General features: G+C 41.5%; 1 protein-coding gene and 1 pseudogene across 1 annotated transcript in view; one reads left to right on the forward strand and one right to left on the reverse strand.

Moving 5' to 3' along the window:
- Positions 1-5,503: 5,503 nt before the first annotated feature.
- On the forward strand, positions 5,504-13,898 carry LOC115143010 (R3H and coiled-coil domain-containing protein 1-like; annotated as a pseudogene).
- LOC115143009 (lysyl oxidase homolog 2A-like) overlaps positions 12,055-21,192 on the reverse strand; it is a 49,335-nt gene continuing 40,197 nt past the window's right edge. Inside the window, exons 9-14 of the mRNA XM_029682963.2 lie at positions 18,683-18,848; positions 18,230-18,470; positions 17,818-17,933; positions 17,575-17,711; positions 15,949-16,060; positions 12,055-14,350 (exon numbers count right to left, since the gene is read on the reverse strand). Of these exons, the coding sequence (XP_029538823.1) occupies positions 14,277-14,350; positions 15,949-16,060; positions 17,575-17,711; positions 17,818-17,933; positions 18,230-18,470; positions 18,683-18,848 (846 nt within the window). The 3' untranslated portion in view covers positions 12,055-14,276. The remainder of the gene's footprint in view (positions 14,351-15,948; positions 16,061-17,574; positions 17,712-17,817; positions 17,934-18,229; positions 18,471-18,682; positions 18,849-21,192) is intronic.

Genomic DNA, 21,192 nt, shown 5'->3' on the forward strand with positions numbered 1-21,192 from the left:
CTCAGTCTGCTGTCTCCTATTGCTTGCAAATGGACCACATCACTAAAGCCCATTCATGCCTCCATGCTGGTAAGGTGATGGTTCTCCAAGTTTTTTGTTTTTCCCAATTTTAGCATTTCTCTCATTTTGGTAATGAGGTCGTAAAGGGGAGAATAATATCCTCATTCTGAAGACATAAAGATTAAATTAACTTTAAGGACTACTTCTCTAGATGAAGCATCATGGGTGAATAAAACTTGATAAAAAATGAATATAGGAGTTTTTACAGCCATTTGAAAAAGTGTTACGGTAATGAGAAACATGTCCACAGACACTCTTTATGTAATAAATATAGTTTAATGTAAACTTCCAACTAGTACAGAATTTTTATGATTTATCCTCAAACTGCAGAAACATATTGTGTTTATTCAAATAAGTTAGGTTTTTCTAGTAATAGTAGTACCATTTTATAAAATTACCCAATTTTAATCCGGATGCATTTTGGTCATGATAATTTGGGGTGAAAATGTAAGGCACTATGCCATAAACTAAGCATCTTAGTCTTAAGAATGATTGTTGCAGATGCATCATGGTTTTATAACTCAATTTGTTACTGCTATGGTTAAAAGTTGCTAACTGCTAACTTGAGCATTAATGACCAAAAACAATGAGAGGGGAATGGGGCATTGCTAGCGCGTTCCAACTTGTGGATTTTTGTTCTTGGAGGCTGCAAACCTAAAACAGTAACAACATTTCAATCCTGATAAGTTTCTGGTTTATGATTTGTTATTTCAGGTATTACTAAATTGTACTCCTCAAAAATCAACAAAGTTCATGCTAAAATGTGACATACTGTACCTTTTATTCAGCCTCCTGTCATTTTGTATGCAAATGTTCATGAAGAGAACTAATAGAGTTTGTGTGGGTGCACTTTTGGCCACCTTAGCGGGCTATTCAATATGAACTTGTTTCGTATGCAACATGTTGTGTGGGTCTGCATAGCATTATGAAGATGTCTGTTCTGTAGTGACGGTTAAGCACAGTGTTTTAAGCACACAGGTTACCTGTTATTGCCAATATGAATCAGGTTTTCACATTGGCTAGTTTAATTTATGAATTTGTAAGAAAAGGTAACAAATCACTTACCTAGATCTGACCTCAATATTGTCACTGCTTAGCTTGACTTAATGTGAATTGACAGGAATTGGGACTGCAACCCTGACTGGTTTAGCATAATTATGAAGAGTTTTTAGACTACCCCATATCCTTGATGTTGTCCAATTATGTGTAAATAATTATTGACCACAACACAAAATCACCACAGAAACCTTAAGCATGCTTTGACTCTCAATGGTGTATACGACTGCCTGTTAATTCCTCATTACTGTATTGTTTGTTCTTGTTCTTATTATATGTACTGTATCGATTAATAAACTATTTTCTTGAAAAATCTAAAAAGCCATACTCAATTAAATATAGCATGCATCAAATTGCATACAGTTTTGTTTTTACTAGATCACCTGTGATGGTAGCTAGCTAGACAAAAATGGCAAATGAGTCCTTACCATTTTTAATAGCAGTTAACAATATTCTGCAGTCAATGGCGTTATCGTTCATTAGCAATATAATAAAATGCAGTTTATGGGTGCATTCTGCGCCTGCTCATAAGGGGACACATTTACACAGATGGAACCAGCAATAATTATTTGGAAGGGGCTGGCTACTTTTTCTGTTCTTTAAGCGTTGGCTGCCTATGCTTGGTAATGTTGTTTGTGTCTGTTGTGTTCATAGGTTGTAATGCTTTTCAATTCTTTCAACCCCCCAAAATAGCTTGGTAACTTATTACTTAGTAGTGATGGGAAAACAAAGCTTCCTGAAGAATTGAGCATGTGTAGTCAATTGTGTCAAACAGAGCCCCACAGTGGAGGTGTCATAATACCCATAAAACTGCTAAATGTTTCCAATCATTTTTCCCATAGGGAATTTTAGAAATATGTAAAATAAGGGATGTGTTTGGTGTAGGCATACCCTGGCTTGATGTTTTGATAACCATGTACATTTCTCTCAGACAAGGTGACTTGAAACTACATGTATGATATTTTTTGTAATTTTTACCCCATTTCCCTCCCCCCGAATTTTGTGATTACGATATTGTCTCATCACTGCAACTCCCTGCCGGGCTCGGGGGAGGCGAAGGTCGAGTCATGCGTCCTCCGAAACACCAATGTGTCGGAGGAAACACCGTTCAAATGACGACCGAAGTCGGCCGGCAGGCGCCCGGCCTGCCATGAGTCACTAGAGCACAATGAGCCAAGTAAATCCCCCCCCAAATTTGATGTCATTGAATGTGAAATTGTCAATATTAATATTCTTTGAAATTAATAAATCATGTAACTCCTCCCAGAAAGTGGTAATATGATCACAGGAAAATAAAATATGTTCAGTAGTTTCAATGTCATTCCCACAAAATGTTGTCATTATGCTCTACATTGAATTTCAATCTTAAAAATGTATTTGACGGATAAATATAATTTAGAATTTTTAAATGGTTCTCTTTGGCCTTGGGTAATATAGAGAAAGACAAATATTTTGTTCTTATTTTCTTGGTTACAGATACATTAAAAACAATTGACAGATAGTTCCTTTAACTGTTCTGGGAAGAATTATTTGGAAATAACTTGTCTGATGTATATTGTTACACTTCTTATCCTGCAAACAACAGCCATTTATGTATAAAGACTCACCTGAATATAATAACATCCCTTTCATCAGCAGTACAAGACTAGAAGGAATAGCATTTATGAATACAATATTGCTTGGGGCGATAAGGACAGTAATGTTTTATCTTAAACATTATAGCTGAGGATATTACAACTTTCATCTAAAAGATTCGGTCTTTTACAGATATTTTTGTTAATCCATTCTTACATCTCTTAGCTCCCGACTGGCGCAGCGGTCTAAGGCACTGCATCTCAGTGCTAGAGGCATCACTACAGACCCTAGTTCGATAACGGGCCGTATCACAACCGGCCATAATTGGGAGTCCCACAGGGGAGTACACAATTGGCCCAGCATCGTCCGGGATAGGGGAGGGTCTGGCCGGGGTAGGCCGTCATTGTAAAATAATAATTTGTTCCTAACTGACTTGCCTAGCTAAATAAAATAAAAAAGAAAGACTATGGTCTTGTTACGGTACAGAATACACCTATTATTCCATATCGGTGTGTTATGTGGAGTGAAGTTGTGTTTATATGTGGATTTCCTATATAATAACACTTGTTGGTGAAGTGCAGAAAGTTTCACAGGTAATTTGTTAATATTAAAGTCTAAGCAAGAAATATATTCCAATCTTTTTAAAGATGGAAGCAGGCACACAGGCCATCCATATCACAGAGAAAATGTATTTATTGATTGATTGAATCTTTTATTTAACTATACGGACTACCAAAAGGCCTCCAGTGGGGACGGGGGACGGGATTAAAAATAAAAAATCTATTTTAGGACAAAACACACATCACAAAAAGAGACGACACTACATAAAGAGAGACCTAAGACAACAACATAGCAAGGCAGCAACACATGACAGCACAGCATGGTAGCAACACATGACAACAACATGGTAGCAGCACAAAACATGGTACAAACATGATTGGGCAAAGTCAACAGCACAAAGGGCAAGAAGGTAGAGACAACAATACATCACGCAAAGCAGCCACAACTGTCAGTAAGAGTGTCCATGATTGAGTCTTTGAATGAAGAGATTAAGATAAAACTGTCCAGTTTAAGTGTTTGTTGCAGCTCGTTCCAGTCGTTAGCTGCAGCGAACTGAAAAGACGATCGACCCAGGGATGTGTGCTTTCGGGACCTTTAACAGAATGTGACTAGCAGAACGGGTGTTGTATGTGAAGGATGATGGCTACAGTAGATATCTCAGATAGGGGGAGTGGGGCCTAAGAGGTCCTCAAAATACTAACCACTTTAGTCTCAACATACCATTCATACATTCTAAATCAATTACATTCAAGCCCCCATCATTGTAAGGTCTTAAAACATCACCCTTATGTAGTGAACCTTGTTCTTCCTAATATAATTGACGTTGGTTTGGTTTATCATTTTTATAAACTGAGCGGACAGCTAGTGATAAAGCTGGGTAAATTATCCTAGACAAACTTTACATTTTTGTCTGTAAAATTCTTCCAAATATAGATACTCTTTGAAGCCAAATGTTAATAACTTTGGCTTTCAATAAATTGTTTTCAAGATATTATGTAATTAAATGAATGGATGGTCATGCATGGCCATAAACTCACATGTATTCATATTTTGCCTCAAACCTGAGAAGAGATTAACTAAATTGATAGCTAAAGGGATCAGGTGGTTATTTGACAAAACAAAGCTTTGGACATCATTGATCACGTGCTTCTGATAAACTGATACAAGCATTGGCACACTACTTCGAAGTAAACTGTTTAGCGATTTTGACGCATTCCTCGGGGCTCCGGTATCAATTGTAACATCACTATTACTTAGCCATATTTTCAACTGACAAACTAAGGTCAGAATAAAATATTTGATTAGCATCCATTGATCAGCATTGCATAATTGTAACGGCTTAATTGAACAACTTGTGTTCAGCATTCGCTAGCTAACGTTTGCAACTGGCATTAGAATTTAGCTAGTTAACCTAAGCAATTAGGCACTGTACTGTACTGGACAAAGCCTCCTGTGTGATATAGCTAAACTTATACTGAACAAAAACATAAACGCAACATGTAAAGTGTTGGACTCATGTTTCATGAGCTGAAATAAAATATCCCGAAATTGTCCATATGCACAAAAAAAGCTTATTTTCTATCCAATTTAGGGCACACATTTGTTTACATCCCTGTTAGTGAACATTTCTCCTTTGCCAAGATAATCCATCCACCTGACAGGTGTGGCATATCAAGAAGCTGATTAAACAGCATGATCAATACACAGGTGCACCTTGTGCTGGGTACAATAAAAGGCCACTCTAAAATGTGATGTTTTGTCACACAACACAATACCACCAATGCCAAAGTTTTGAGGCAGTATGCAATTGCTGAGCTGACTGCAGGAATGTCCACAAGAGCTGTTGCCAGAGAATTTAATGTTAATTTCTCTACCATAAGCCACCTCCAATGTCGTTTTAAAGAATATGGCCAGTATGTCCAACCAGCCTCACAACTGCAGAACACGTGTAACCACGCTAGCCCTGGACCTCCACATCTGGCTTCTTCACCTGAGGTATCGTCTGAGACCAGCCACCCAGAAAGCTGATGAAACTGAGCAGTTTTTCTGTCTATAATAAAGCCCATTTGTGGGGGGGAAAAGTCATTCTGACTGGGTGGGCCTGGCTCCCCCTGCCCAATCATGTGAAATACATTCATTAGGCCCTAATCTATGGATTTAAATTGACTGATTTCCTAATATGAACTGTAACTCAGTAAAATTGTTGTGTTTTATATTTTTGTTCAGTATTGTTAGGTGCATTAGCCTGGAAATGGCGGTAGGCTGGCTAGCTAGCCAATACTGCGCTTTATGAACAAAATGTGCTAGCTAACTGTAGCATTGAGTTGTCACACTGAGTCAACTGTATCCCCAACATTGGTCATGAAGTAGACCAGTGTTTTCCCCACCCTGGTGCTCGAGTACCCTCAACAGTACACATTTGTATTGTAACCCTGGACATGCACAAATGATTCAACTGCTGACATTTCTTGCATTCTGTCACAATCATGAATTGAGGGCTTGTATAATTAATTTAATTTGCCTTGTGAGACACATTCCCTGGCAGTGACATTTAGCATTAATTGCCTTTAAATACCAGTGGCATTTAGCTATGTGTCGCAGATCATAATACACCTATATGTGATCAAAGCCTATTTGTGAGTTGATGTCACCCACTTGCTACAGTTTGTATGCCAGATAATGTGTGATAACCAACCATTTCGTGTGTCTGACATTATTACTGGACTTTAGAGGTTTGCCCATAAAAACCACCACCATAGTTTCTTCAACTAACCTGGTATTGGTGATACTCTCTTCGTTAACTTATAAATGTCCATGTCTAGTTGCAGGTGGTTCTACAAACACCAGAGAACTCAGAAAGATAGTAAATCCATGTTTTGTATTTTTTTTTTTTTTTTTTAACCTTTATTTAACCAGGCAAGTCAGTTAAGAACAAATTCTTATTTTCAATGACGGCCTAGGAACAGTGGGTTAACTGCCTGTTCAGGGGCAGAACGACAGATTTGTACCTTGTCAGCTCGGGGATTTGAACTTGCAACCTTCCAGTTACTAGCCCAACGCTCTAACCACTAGGCTACCCTGCCGCCCCAGGGTGGTGGGGCAAACAAAACAAAAATGCCAGCAAAGCCACTACACAACACTAAACAATACATTAATTGCACTATAACGGTGACAAATGGTGGCCACAAACTGTTAGGGCCTACCTAAAGCTGTCCCATCAGCAGAGTTCTATCAGCACCTTACCACTGCTACACCTGGTTATCAGCAGAGCCTTGTCTGGCAGCAAAACAGTTAATTAAGCCTCATTTACTGCCTTTAAAAAAACATAGCTGATATGGCTGACTTGTTTAAATAAATGTGGTTTCTACTGACAATTGAGATGTGCAAACTATGGCATAAGGGAACGACGAGCGGATAAGAGGCAATCCATCATTTAGATTAAGACATTTAATGAGCGAGCTAGGATGGACGTTGTGAACTATTTGTTCAGCATTTTTTAAATGTACAGCGACAGAATTCAGAACATGAGCCGTTCTTACAGTATTCTCCCTGTACACTAAGTCAGAACTATAGGATAAGTAACTGGGCCATATAATCAGACAATGAAAGCTCTTACAATATTCGATGATTACATTTCTCTAAGGCTACATGTGCACGTGCACCACCAAGTCAGAACGGTAGGCGAAATTAAGAGGGGTAAATGGACCAAATTCTTAGGGTAAGGCACATGGGCTACTAACATCTTACTACACAACATACACTTAGTATTACTTTCGTAGCTACAGTATACATATCTCCCTGGCATATTACATCATTTATGCAGCAGCATACAATACATTTTTGGACTCACCTTGAGCTGTGCTCACTTCCTTCCAAACCACTCATTGTTGAATTTGCGATTTCCAACTTGTTGTGTAATGTTTATGTCCAATGGCCGATGAGCACCGATACGTTTTATCTATAATTTCTCTTCATTATTTCTCTTCACGTGACAAGAATTAAAAGGGATTTGACAGTAGATTGTCGACTTGATTCACGATGATGACTGCTAGCTAAGATTTTGAAAGTATGATGTTGACACGATCAGTCCAATCAAAGCTACTGTACATATAACGTGATTTGACGTCATTTTATCTGTGGCCAATGACCTTGAGGCTTCTTGGATGGGCACTTCTAATGTATCTCTATGTCAGCACCCAAAGGGCTCGAATTTTCAAGGTCTCCCCTTAGATTTCGCGGTGATGTAGTTTCCCCATGAGTGGAGTGACAGAACACTGAGCCAATCACGGTGCAACGCTCCATATTTTCTGCTGGCTTGCCCCACCACCACAGAAAGCACTGAGCTGGGCTGAAACACCTGCATTTTGGAGGTACATTACTCAAGAAAACAAAAAACAGACCATGTTTGAATGCTGCTTTATTAACTCAATTTATATATATATATATATATATATATTTACATTGTTTGCAAACTGATACGTGACACGTATTGATGACAAAATAACATGCAAAACAGACAAGACCCCCCCCCAATTATGAATATTTTTGTATTGTTTTTATTTTTTTGCAAAAACATGTGGGGCTCTAAACCCCACCTGCCCTGAATGACGGGTCGCCACTGCTCTAGATCGCCACTGGTGTCTAGATCTTTGTTTTGTTCGCGCTGTGTGACTCGTTATATACTTCTACACGTGGCGGTGAAACTAGTTCCCACGAAGACGCAAGGAAATGTGCAGCAGCAAAGATGACAAGGCGCGGTACAAAACATGGATTTTCAATCTTAATGTGTTTTCTCTGGTGTTTGTAGAACCACCTGCAACTGGACACGGACATTTATAAGAACTGTTTTCCAGAATCGAGAACGAAGAGAATCGCCAATACCAGGTTAGTTGAACATTTATGGCAACGTTTTTATATAGGGAAACCGGTAACTTCCAGTAATGGACACCAACATTGTATTGGTTGTATTACATTATCTGGCGTGCAAACCGTTGCAAGTCACCCACCATATTCTGAATAAGGTTTGATTTGAGAATTCGCTACCTGATTCACAAAACCACCGAGAAGCACCCTCGCTACCTTCTGGGTGGGTGGGTGAGGGCTGGAGCTGCAGGGTGGTCATCTGCTACTCTCGCCACAGGTAGCGCACACACAACAAGGTCTTACATTCATGTCTCCCTTGTAAAATAAGTCTTCTGACCTTCAATGGGACTTCCTGGATAAACAACTGTCGAATACAAATTCATATGATGTATTATCAGGTCACACTGTAAATTAAAATGATCCAAGCCTGGCTGCCAAAGTAGTTCTAAAGTAACCCCATGGGCATCTTAATGTGAATTATTGGCCATTATTTTCACAACGTTACATGATGACTTTAGTATGGTGTGTGGGGACGACAGCTTCTATGAGGAGGCTCCCAGAGAGATATGGTGATGCAGAGCAGCAAAATGCCCCCCCAGCCCAGATCCAACCCCCCGGCCCGGAAGAGCGAAGGTAACACCAAACGCCCCGATAAGGCCATCTACATCCCCAAGGCGGCCAGGGACAGGCAGCGGGACAGCGGGGGTTCCCTCCACGTACCACCAGCAGGGGTGGACCTCGACCTGCCCCCTCTCAGCTGCACCTCCTCGGGCTGCACCTCGCCCTCAGAGTCCTGCTGCTCCTGCCCCTGCTCCTCAGACACCACAAAGGGAACGCCATCAGAAACGCCTTCCAACTCCAACCAGGACAGTGTGCCCTCTATTACCTCTAGCGCTGGGCAGGAGGACGACTTTATTCGCTTCTCAGCAGAAGAGCCCTGCCCCTGGCCCCCTGCATGGGACCAGACTGTGTCTGGCCGTAACCCTGGAGGACCAGACTGAGAAAGAGGAGGAAGAAGTAGCAGAAGAAGTACTGACGGAGGTGGAGTCTGTGTGCAGTAGCAACGTGGCCCCCCACCAACACCATGCCTCGCATACAACAACAGCCAAGGGTGCTGCTCGTGACACTGCTGATTTTAGCCAAAAGGTACAGCAACTAGGTTTCCATCCAATTAGCGACTGATTTTCATTGTAATATTCTAAAATCGGCATTAAAATAATTTTCTCACCAGAGTTTCTATCAAATTGACTTGTTGCGGATAAAAAGCTGTACATGATGACGTAGTGCACATAAAAATAACTTTTGTGGGTAAATTACCATGTACAGAATATTAAAAAAGACCAGTTAAATGGGTTTACATCACATTTTCAACTGTACTTATGGTTATGTCTGAAACATTTACTCACTTATGGTTATGTCTGTAGTTTACTCACATAAAAAGGTTGGATGGAATCCTGTTTAGTGTCGTGAGCTTCTGACAAATTCCATGACAATAGAGTGGAGTAGGGGTGATCTGTGGGGAGTGTATCATTTCTGTAATTAAAATGACTATAATGTTGTTGTTTTTTCTAAATCTGTATGAAAATGGAACACAAATTACCATGACATTTTAGATTGTCCTCAAGTTAAATACATCAACTTTGGAGGCATAGACTATATACAATATTGTCTCAGATATAGGCTATATTTCACATGTATTATATTTAAAGGGATTACTGAGAAACACTTCATTGGGATAGGTATATCTGTCAATAACTGGTTGAATTTCTTGTCAGATCACAGCCCACTTGACAGAGACACACGTGGCCATCGAACACACCCACAACGACTACTCGTGTTTTGGGAACGTGTGGATCAACCAGGACGAGTATGCCCACGTTATCGAGATCTACGACTTCCCGGCCATGTTCAAAACAGACGACCTGCTGGATGCCTTTTCAGATTACAGATAAAAGCCTTGGAGTAGGGTGACGTTGCCCCTAGATGCTGATCTTGGATCACTTTTACCTTTTCCTCACTGATGGTTAGGATTGGGGGAAGGGAAGCTTATCCTGGATCTGTACCTAAGGGAAACCTCACCCCGCAGCACAGGTGAAAGCCTCCCCATGCCCCTCACTAAAGCCGACAGCACACTCACAAGGGCTGTCTGTCTCTCTCCCAGTCTTATCTTGGTCTGTCTTTCAGTGACTGGGGCATGAAGATTATGTGGATGGACAACACGCGCCCTAGGCGTGTTCTCCAGTCAATCTGCAGGTATGGTTTTTGAGTATATCTTTTTTTTTCATCTTTTGAGTCGTATTTGAAGTAACTGCCCAGTGTAAATCTAACTTTATTTAAAGTTCATATTCTATGAACTCCTATCCAAATAATGTTGACATTTATTTTTGTGTGGCTAAAAGCATAAATTTAAGAAGAAAAAACACTTAAAAAATCCCACCTCAAACTTCTATCTCAGACTGTTTAATAAATGCTTGCTGTTTCCTCATAGAACATGTCATCTCCTTGGGGAGGACGAGCTGGCCAGTCAGTGATCTAGAGGATGAGCTGGCCAATCAACGGTCTACTTGTGTCACGAATCCCGTTTCCTGAGTCTGTTTTTTGCCTGTGTTCTGTCCTGGAGTGTTTTTTTCCGGCGTCCTGGAACGCACCCTGTCTGGTTGCCGGGCAATGTAGCCAGTTGGGAGTTCTGATTACCCGCACCTTTATCCCATCAGCTATCTGCACACCTGGTCCTGATCATCATCTCTCCTCTTCATAAGCCCGGACCTTACATCCATTCCCTGCCGGATCGTTAGCCATGAACAGTATGTTGTGCCATAGTATCAGCCTCAAGTTGGATAGAATTTGTTTTGTTGTTTTTTTACGTATTGCTTGCCTTAAACTTACCTCCGTTTGTTCTGTCTTCAGTTACTCACCCGGATCATTTACCCCATTCCCGCCTGGTCGTCGGAGGATTCCGCTACCCCATTGGATCCACCTATTTACTCCCATCAACTCACCACCGCTGCCCGCTACGCCACCTGGATATATCTACCCATTCACATTCACTTGTAAATAAATACTCACCTTCTTCCTACTCTCCTTGTCCTGGTCTGCTTCTGGGTTCGATTTTGAAAGAAAGTGACAACTTGTGTGAATATTTTAATGACCAGTGTACACCCACACAGAATAGCTGCTTTTTAACATAGCTTCCCTTCCAATATTGTTTATTTAACTATTTCACTCTCATTTTGTAAGTAGTTATATTTCATAGAAATCTGGAAACACTAGACAGTTACTTTAAGTTATATTTTACTCCAATATGAGTCACGAGTCCCCTTTGGCACATTGGAGTTAGTTGTGTGACCTTCTGACGGTCGGTGAAGGGAAGTTGGTGTTCTTTCTTATGACAAAAGAGATTAAAATCTTTGAATCGGTTCCTGTGTTTGTTTAGCCCTCCATGCACTTTCCATTTGGCACCCTCTCCTGAAGACACGCACTCTGTCTGATGGGAGCAAGAAGGCCAAAGGGAAAGCCATGAGATGCGCGGGTATTGTTCTTGTTTTTTGATCCATCTATACTGTAACAGAAAGTATGTGGTCTGTCGTGCTTTCGTTGTGAATAGCTAACTTATTACCATGTTAATACCATGTTATTACCTCTTTTCTTGCTCTAATGTAAAGTCCTTCTGTATTTCCCAGAGTTTATCCAGCCGGTAAAGGAGAGGCCATGGACAGACTCTGCGGTGGCTCGGAGAATGGTGACCACAGCCCTGGGGCTGCGGAGAGGTGGAGCGCTCTCACAACATTTCTGACCGCTACAGCAGGTGAGATGACATTTCAACGTAGGCACAGAGATGCAAAGTAAACCACAGGGTTTCGGCAAGATATTTTGTTCACATTGTTGCTCATCATCACATCATATTGCTGAGTCTCTGTTTAGGAAATCAAGAACATGGCATGGTTTGCTTGTTTATTTTTATTAGAGAAAATATGAAGCAAGCACAAAATGCTTTAAAACATTCAACTGTGTACACAGTATAGGATAATCACCCATCTAGTAAAGAGCACCCTTGTAAAATAAAGGGCCCTGTAGTTGTAGTGTCACAAAAATAGAATGCAAAGATGCATTTTCACATGTCATTTGTGACTTGTACAATTGAGAAAACAAACATAAGAGTCCCTGACGGTAATAATTTAATTTAATGGATGTTTGAAAAATGAACTAAGCTGAGCAGAATATGGTGATAAGACTAAAATGTATATGTATCTTAGAATCCTAAGATGAAAGGTATTAAATATATTGCCAGAGTTGATATTAGGTGAAGCAAGATACACTGTTAACTTGAGGCAGAATCCCAACACAAATTATGAATAACTTACTCCCTTTCACCTAAATCATGCTGTTTGTCGCCAATGTGGACAGAAGTTTGTGTACATTTTAACTTGGGGATTCTGCCTTAAATGCTCATTGCCTCTTTAGAGACGTAAAAATGCAGGTTTGATGAGAGGGGGGGAAAGTTTCTCCTTAGTGGTAGCTGTATGGTTGTAATAATACTGCCATATCCTTAGTGATTACCGTACAGCAAGAAAACAATCAGTTCTTCCTTATTTTATATTCACAATGGCTTCTACCACATTATCACGCCACAGACTCGCAAATAATATTCTCAGTGGATGTAAGACTATTCCGCTACTTTCCCCACCCCCACCTCATAGGCACGTGCACTGGTGGCCCACGTGTCTGTCATCCATGTCTATTTATTTATTGAATAAATAGTTTTGACAGTAACCCTCCAACAAGTCTAATGCTTCTTAGGTAGTTCTATGAGTTTTAGTTTAGTAAACAATCTCCGCAGAAGCGACAGTTACAGGGATGGTAAAAAGAGATCTTGATTGTCGTGGCGACATCAGGGGAAACTGGGCAGAAGAAAGTTGTTACAGAAGCACATCTGTATTTGAGCCTCTCAATCTCCTTAATTGCCGGCCTCAACACTTTTAAGGAAAGAGACTAACTGTATAGGAAGCTCTGGGATAGTGCTGAGCGATTAGTGATTTTGGAGGTCTGTTCGGTTTCGGTTAAATTATTTAAAAAATAATCAGTTTTGCTCATTTTTAAAAACATTCAATGCAATATGCATTGTGGGTTGAATGCTGTTACACAGAATAAAACAATGAATAAAAGTCCCATGATGGTAGACTGCCCATTACTGCTTATCAATTACTAACCATCATTTATTCACATTACTTTAATAAAATATTTCAGTTGTGGTGTATATTACATTTTTTTAATGAATATATTATTTAATTCCAAGTCATCTCATCTCTAAAGAGCTGCTGCCTAATGCTGTCTGAAAAGAAATCACTATTTTGCAGTTCTTCAAATGAAACGAGGCACACTTTTATGACGGCTGAATACCAACTATCAACCACTTAGATCATGTGTTTACCTCACGGAACAACAGCGGCTCTCTATATCCCTTAATGATCGCGCATTCTTCTCTCTTGTGTCGCAGTCATAACAGAAACACAGAACGGATCTGATTTATCTTTAGAGAAACTGTGTGCATTGAGCTTACAGGAAAAATAACGTAACTAAATGAAATACAAATAATTGATTCAACGTCAGTTGTTGTTGTTTAAAAACCGAAAAATAAGACTTCAGTTAATCGCTCAGCACTACTCTGGGGACAGCATGGGACTAGCGTTACGCTAGTGTTCATAGGTGCATAGTTAATTGCCTGCTCAACACATTGTCCTAAAAAAAATGAAATAAACAATACAGGACACTGTCTCAAAGTGCAGCAGGTGTCGAAAAATATCACTTTCCTTACAGTGGACCACAAAGGTTGGGTACAGGTAACTAAAATAGCTCTGATTTGATAGCACCAGCACTCTGCTGTACATGTGACAGAAATTTGTGAGAACAGTAAAGACAGAGTTGCTTCTTCAAGCTGGATCTTTAAAACAGGGTTTTTTTCGTCTGCAACGTCCTTATATAAAACGTTGGCACTGAGGTGAGCTTTGCTTTTCTATTTTCATTCAGCACCGTTAGGGAGGGAACAGACGGCACAACGTCTCCCTCTAGCGGTTGGTCATTTCACAACAGTCTTGCTGGTCGGTCATTCATCAGTTTCGCAAAATAAAATGTTCCTCCTGGTCTTTCCATTGAGTCCGTCCACACTATCTGTGTCCCAGCTGGTTATTCACGAGGCCACTGAAAGAGGATTCCTCTGACTCGGAGCTCACTGAGCCACCTGAAGAGGAGAGACAAACGGGACACATGAGGAACTGCACTCATTTAATCGTGGGCAGTTTGAAAAGCACAGGGTACACTGGTTGTCAATATAAACAAATCTATATAGTTACAATGGTAGAAATACTTCAATCACTGAAGTCTTCACAAGCCTTCTCTTTTAACTGAACTGATAGTTTTCATGATCTTTTACAGGAATGTCAGGCTACAACTGGACGACACACCTACTGATGTCCTTGCTAATAAATAACTGTCAAACCAGTGCCAGCCTATGTCTTGTTCCTGTTTTCAAGTTCCTATTGTTAATGCCACTGTAGCACTCGAGTGCCTGATTTACAGTATAGGGCCAACCTAAACCACACTATGCTGGCTTGGATATTTTATTTCCATGTGGTCTTTTCTAGCATGGTTCCAACAACTATGGTGGATGTATAACCAGGCCAACTCAGTAAAGCTTGGACTGGCTCCTTTTTTTTGGGGGGGGGTTGGCAACAGTTATGTGTTTTACTTTGTAATTTGTTCTATGCCAACCACTTACATGTCAGTTTTACACTCTGAATGCGTCCATATATAGATAGATAAGGTAATACTCAGAGTTGGTGATGCATCGCAAACAGGCACCAGTTGTATAATTCCTATCAGTGGAGACTGTTGAGGGGAGGTCTGCTCATAATGATGGCTGAAACGGAGCAAATGGAATGGCATCAAACACATGGAAACCATATGTTTGATGTAGTTGATACTGTTCCGCTCCAGCCATTACCACGAGCCCGCCCTCCCCAATTGCAAACGTGCATAGAAAAAAATATGTAAAGGTGCAGTGACTTAAATAAAAAGTAAAGGTGACATTAAATTAACACACAGAGATCTTGTCTGGAGATGGGAATAAAAAGGCAGGATGTGGACAATTTTGTTAGGAAAGCAAAGCAACTCTATCATTTATGTTGTAGGTTTCAGATACATATATAGGTGATTAATTTACTTTTTGTAAAAAGATCTATGTAAATAAAGTTTCATTTGATAAACTGCAGCGACTTCACTTGTAACTTGACGCAACTTTTCAGGATCGCCATTTTGCACTCTTACGTCGTGTACGTCGTGCCTAGGGTATAAATTAGGCATGCATCATGTGAAATGTTCAATTAACTGTGAAGAAAAATAAACTAAAAACGTGTTGAGGGGTGAAATGTATTTTCATAAGCACTTATTTTCTCGAAAGACATTAAATTCCAGACAGAATAGAGTGGTGTATATATATTTTTTCAATGCTAAAAATGGCCACACACAAACATCTGAATCATTCAAGTTGAGCAATACACTAGATGAGGTAGGTAGCCTAGCGGTTAAGAGTGTTGGACCAGTAATCGAAAGTCGCTGGTCCGAATAACCGAGCTGTCAAGGTGAAAAGTCTGTGTTCAAGACCGGGATGCCGTACTATTAAAACATTTATTTACATTTTGCAATTGCCTTTTCACGCATTTATTTTCTCTGAATTTAAACCTCTTTGGAATGTGGTCATCCATAGACAAAATGGCTTTGAACAAGACAAGTGTCCATCACATTCAATAATGTTGTAGCCAGTCATCTCCGGTCTCTCACCTATATAACAGTTGTACATCCATATCCTGTGGCCGTCGTATCGACACCTGCACTTCATAACGTTGTTGGTGTAGTCGGACTCTGCTACCTCAAAGTTTGGGTTGATCACAACCTAGGGAGAGAAGCAACGTATTGATGGTGTTATCAGAGCACCCACATACTCTTGCTATGACCAAAAGACCGATCTGTGTTGGCAGCAAATATGAGTGAAATTCTAACATTTGTAAAATGCTGGGAAAGTGACCAGCAAAATGACTAAAAGTGGATTCCATTGAAATGAATCGACTCCTGTTAACCCCATGGAGTAAGAAGTGGAAAGAAGAACTGTCACTACTCCAAGCTTATTACACTGAAAAAAAGTATAAACGCAACATGCAACAATTTCAAAGATTTTACTGAGTTATAGTTATAGTCATAAGGAAATCAGTGAATTTAAATAAATTCATTAGGCCCTAATCTATGGGTTTCACATGACTGGGAATACAAATACCTTTTAAAAATAAAGGGTAGGGGCGTGGATTAGAAAACTAGTCCGTATCTGGTTTTCTAACTGAAACACGCTGTCGTACACGTCGATCCAGAGTGTTCCAAACATGCTCAATGGGTAACATGTCTGGTAAGTATGCAACCCATGTAAGAACTGCGACATTTTCAGCTTCCAGGAATTTTGTACGGAACCTTGCGACATGGTGCTGTGCATTAACATGCTCAAACATGAGGTGATGGTGCCTGATGAATGGCACGACAATGGGCCTCAGGATCTCGTCACAGTATTTCTGTGGATTCAAATTGCCATTGATCAAATGCAATTGTGTTCGTTGGCCGTAGCTTATGGGGCACTCTGTCCACAACATTGACATCAGCAAGCCGCTCAGTTTAAACCGGGATTCATCCGTGAAGAGCACACTTCACCAGCGTGCCAATCCACAGTTTCATCAGCTGTTTGGGTGGCTGGGCTCAGACGATCCCGCAGGTGAAGAAGCCGGGTGTGGTCCTGTTGCTTGGCGTGGCTACACGTGGTCTGCGGTTGTGAGGCCGGTTGGACGTACTGCCAAATTCTCTAAAACGACGTTGAAGGGGTCTACTTGTTGAGAAATTAACATTAAATTCTCTGGCAACAGCTCTGGTGGACATTCCTGCAGTCAGCATGCAAATTGTACAGTCCCTCAACTTCTGTGGCCTTGTGTAACAAAACTGCACATTTTAGTGGCCTTTTAATGTCCCCATTACAAGGCAAGGTGCACCTGTGTAATGATCATGCTGTTTAATCAGCTTCTTGATATATCAAACCTGTCAGGTGGATGGATTATCTTGGCAAAGGAGAAATGCTCATCAACAGGCATGTAAACACATTTGTGCACTAAATTTGAGAGAAATAAGCTTTTTGTGCATCTGGAACATTTATAGGGTCTTTTATTTCAGCTCATGAAACATGGGACCAACACTTTACATGTTGCGTTTATATTTTTGATCAGAGTATAAGATTCACATGTTATACAAGGACCTTGCTCCCATATCATATTTGGATGTAGAGATTTGCATGCCTTTCCTAACATAATTGTTATTTTAAATGATGGAAGAAGAAAAAAATGTTTTGAAATAAGACAAATTAAATACGATTCTCACCTGGAAGATGTAGTCTCCTGGCACAACGTCTGTCACGTCTATCCACTGACAGTCAATGTCGTGCCTGTACGTATCCCAGCACCCAACAGTGATGCCCTGCTGCCCGAAGTTAGCACACTCGTACCTCTTCTCAATACCTGGCCGGCCAGAGAGACAACAGTGCTAAAGTACAGAATCAGGAACATAGACGAGGTTTGTTGTGATCATTTTCATCATTTGTTTTTCACATTAAATCCTCTTTACCCTCTTCACATTGGGTGTCCTCCAGACAGAAGCTGGCCTTGTGTCCCTCTGCCACCTTGGTGCCGTTGAGGCTCAGTAGGTCATAGTGGGTGAACACCTCCATGCTGTGGTAGTGCCTGGACAGGGAGACGGAGACAGTCCATCATCATAACCAGCCTGTACACCCACAGCAGGCACTGCCTCCACATGACTACAAATCAGACCACAAATCTATGATCTCACAAGACTGCGACAATGACCACCCTCTCCAGAGGACTTTTATCGCAGCACAGTGATTGTTCTCAACACAACGATGCTCGCTTGCATGCCATTGTCCAACCCCTCCTTCATCATACCTTCCACTACTTAACTCAATGACTAAAACTGAAGGACCCAGGAATTCATTCTCCCGTCCGACGCCATGTTTCTATACCTGTGACACTCGTGCCAGATCCAGGAGTTGTGTGCGGCCCTGGGGCGAAAGTCTGTCAGTCCGTTGTTGTGTATCTGGGAGGAGAAGCGCAGCAGGCGGCGGTAGGAGGACGATGTGGCGGCGGCGGCGCTGCTGGACAGACAGTGCTCCTCGTTGGCACACTGCAGTATGTACATGGGCCGGTCCTCCAGGTACGTGGTGTGTTCCACCACCTGGGCGTTTAGAACCAAGTCTGGGGCCGCTGTATGCCGAGGCAGAGGATAGGTTGTTGTTAATATGGAGATCAGAGGCTGCACTTTGAATAGAGACCCAATCAAGGATTCAAACAGCAAAATGGCCGCCCAACACTTTTTGGAGGTAACATGGACTTGTTCAAAAACAACATTTTCTTTTTTTAATGTTTTGCAACGGTGTGCCATAATGAATGCGACCCAGCTACTGTAAGTGACTTACTCTCAGAGCAGGAGACTCCAGCAGCGAAGCGTCCTCCCCCTCGGGGGCAGTCGAGGTGTTTCCCATGATGGAGGCACTGGGCCAGAGTCATCTCTGTCCCCGAGCACCTGACCCCGCTCATCACCACGTCATCAGCACTCACGTCTCCTGGCCAGTACCACGTCTCCTGGTAGTGAGAAATAACACAGACAAATTGATCAAACATAGGCCGAGCTTCAATTCTTCCAACTCAAAATGGAAAACTGTCATTTCATCATCCTACCACAAGAGGTTTCCCTATCTACATTTCCATTCTTGCAAGTCATGAGACTGCACAGCTGTTGTTGCGATACGGGAACATCTGCCTAGATGTAGTTGATTGTGATTGTCCAAAACCCCTTCACAAGATAGACATAGATGAATATTGGTTAGGCCACTCTTTCCTTGGCGGATGTTTACTAGACTTCATGTATCTGATGAGACTTTATAAAGCAAGTAGCAAGATCCTTAAGCAAACAAAGTCTCTCCGTCTGAAGTCAAATGTTGCTATGTCGAGAGAGAGAGAGAGATAATGTATTACATCTGTCCTCATGGATCTGATTCTGCCTCTTTCTAGTATCATCTGTATGTCTCTGACAACGCCCAAAGCCAAGGGAATACTCCTGTAAAACTCATTATTTCCAGGGTCTACCACGGAAGGAGTAAGTATAGGTGGGTTGGAGGGAAGGAGGGGGGCTAGGGAGATCTACGGAACAGAGTTTTAGACTTTGGTATCATATGTTCCATCTGTCCCTCTGCCTGCAGAAACACTTAGTCTGCGTTAATAATGGAACCCTATTCTCCTGCTTTTGACCAGTCACTATATAGGGAATCTGGTACCATTAGGACGCAACCTTAGAGTGGGTTGAGTCACTGACGTGATCTTCCTGTCCGGGTTGGCGCCCCCCTCGGGTTCGAGCCGTGGGGGAGATCTTAGTGGGCTATACTCTGCCTTGTCTCAGGGTAGTAAGTTGGTGGTTTAACGATATCCCTCTAGTGGTGTGGGGGCTGTGCTTTGGCAAAGTGGGTGGGGTTATATCCTGCCTGGTTGGGCCTGTCCGGGGGTATTGTTGGACGGGGCCACAGTGTCTCACGACCCCTCCTGTCTCAGCCTACAGTATTTATGTTGCAATAGTTTATGTGTCGGGGGGGGCTAGGGCCAGTCTGTTATATCTGGAGTATTTCTCCTGTCTTATCCGGTGTCCTGTGTGAATTTAAGTCTGCTCCCTCTAATTCTCTCTCTCTCTTTCTCTCTTTTCTCGGACCTGAGCCCTAGGACTATGCCTCGGGAGTACCTGGCCTGATGACTCCTTGCTGTCCCCAGTCCACCTGGTCGTGCTGCTGTTCCAGTTTCAGTGTCTGTCTGTCTGTCTGTCTGTCTGTCTGTCTGTGCGTGCACGTGGGTGTGTATGCTAGGTCCAAATACATTTAAAGGATCCCCAAACACATAATGACATTTTCATGTAAACTGCCATTAAAAGGGGCATTAGTACACAATCATCAAAATCACACAATTACTGTGCAAAAGAGTTCTATCAGCCCAGTCCAATTTCCAGTCATTAAACTCTCCCACCCATCAACCCAGTTCTTCCATGATTCATAAATACTTTCCAGACATATATCACCACTGCCAGTGGCATTCAGCAGTTGTTAGTACACTGCAAATTAGAGAAAGTCTCTCAAACTGTAGAACCGCAAGAAAAAATGTATAAAGAACGCAGATAGTGCTTTCCTTTCGGCGTGTATCGAGGTTCTTTCCTTAGAGAGGTGTATCACACTGTGGGACTAAAGACAGCTCTTGAATCACCCTTTAAATACAACAAATAATCAAAATAGCAGCACTAATCAGCAGATAAGCGTACCTACCCTACATACAGTTTGCTGATGGTTGTAGGCCAATTAAACTTCAAAGAGCAGGAATGAACTCCCCACCATCAAATGTAGCCTGTAGCCTTTCCTCACTCCATCACCTCAGTTAGTGTGGAGACTATAAGCTGTAAGGTCAGTGTGGAGACTATAAGCTGTAAGGTCAGTGTGGAGACTATAAGTGTTAAGTCAGTGTGGAGACTATAAGTGTTAAGTCAGTGTGGAGACTATAAGCTGTAAGGTCAGTGTGGAGACTATAAGCTGTAAAGTCAGTGTGGAGACTATAAGCTGTAAGGTCAGTGTGGAGACTATAAGCTCTAAGGTCAGTGTGGAGACTATAAGCTGTAAGGTAAGTGTGGAGACTATAAGATGTAAGGTCAGTGTGGAGACTATAAGCTGTAAGGTCAGTGTGGAGACTAAGCTGTAAGGTCAGTGTGGAGACTATAAGCTCTAAGGTCAGTGTGGAGACTAAGCTGTAAGGTCAGTGTGGAGACTATAAGATGTAAGGTCAGTGTGGAGACTATAAGCTGTAAGGTCAGTGTGGAGACTATAAGTGTTAAGTCAGTGTGGAGACTATAAGCTCTAAGGTCAGTGTGGAGACTATAAACTGTAAGGTCAGTGTGGAG

Source organism: Oncorhynchus nerka, linkage group LG15 (genome assembly GCF_034236695.1).
Source record: "Oncorhynchus nerka isolate Pitt River linkage group LG15, Oner_Uvic_2.0, whole genome shotgun sequence".
Lineage (NCBI taxonomy): Eukaryota > Metazoa > Chordata > Actinopteri > Salmoniformes > Salmonidae > Oncorhynchus > Oncorhynchus nerka.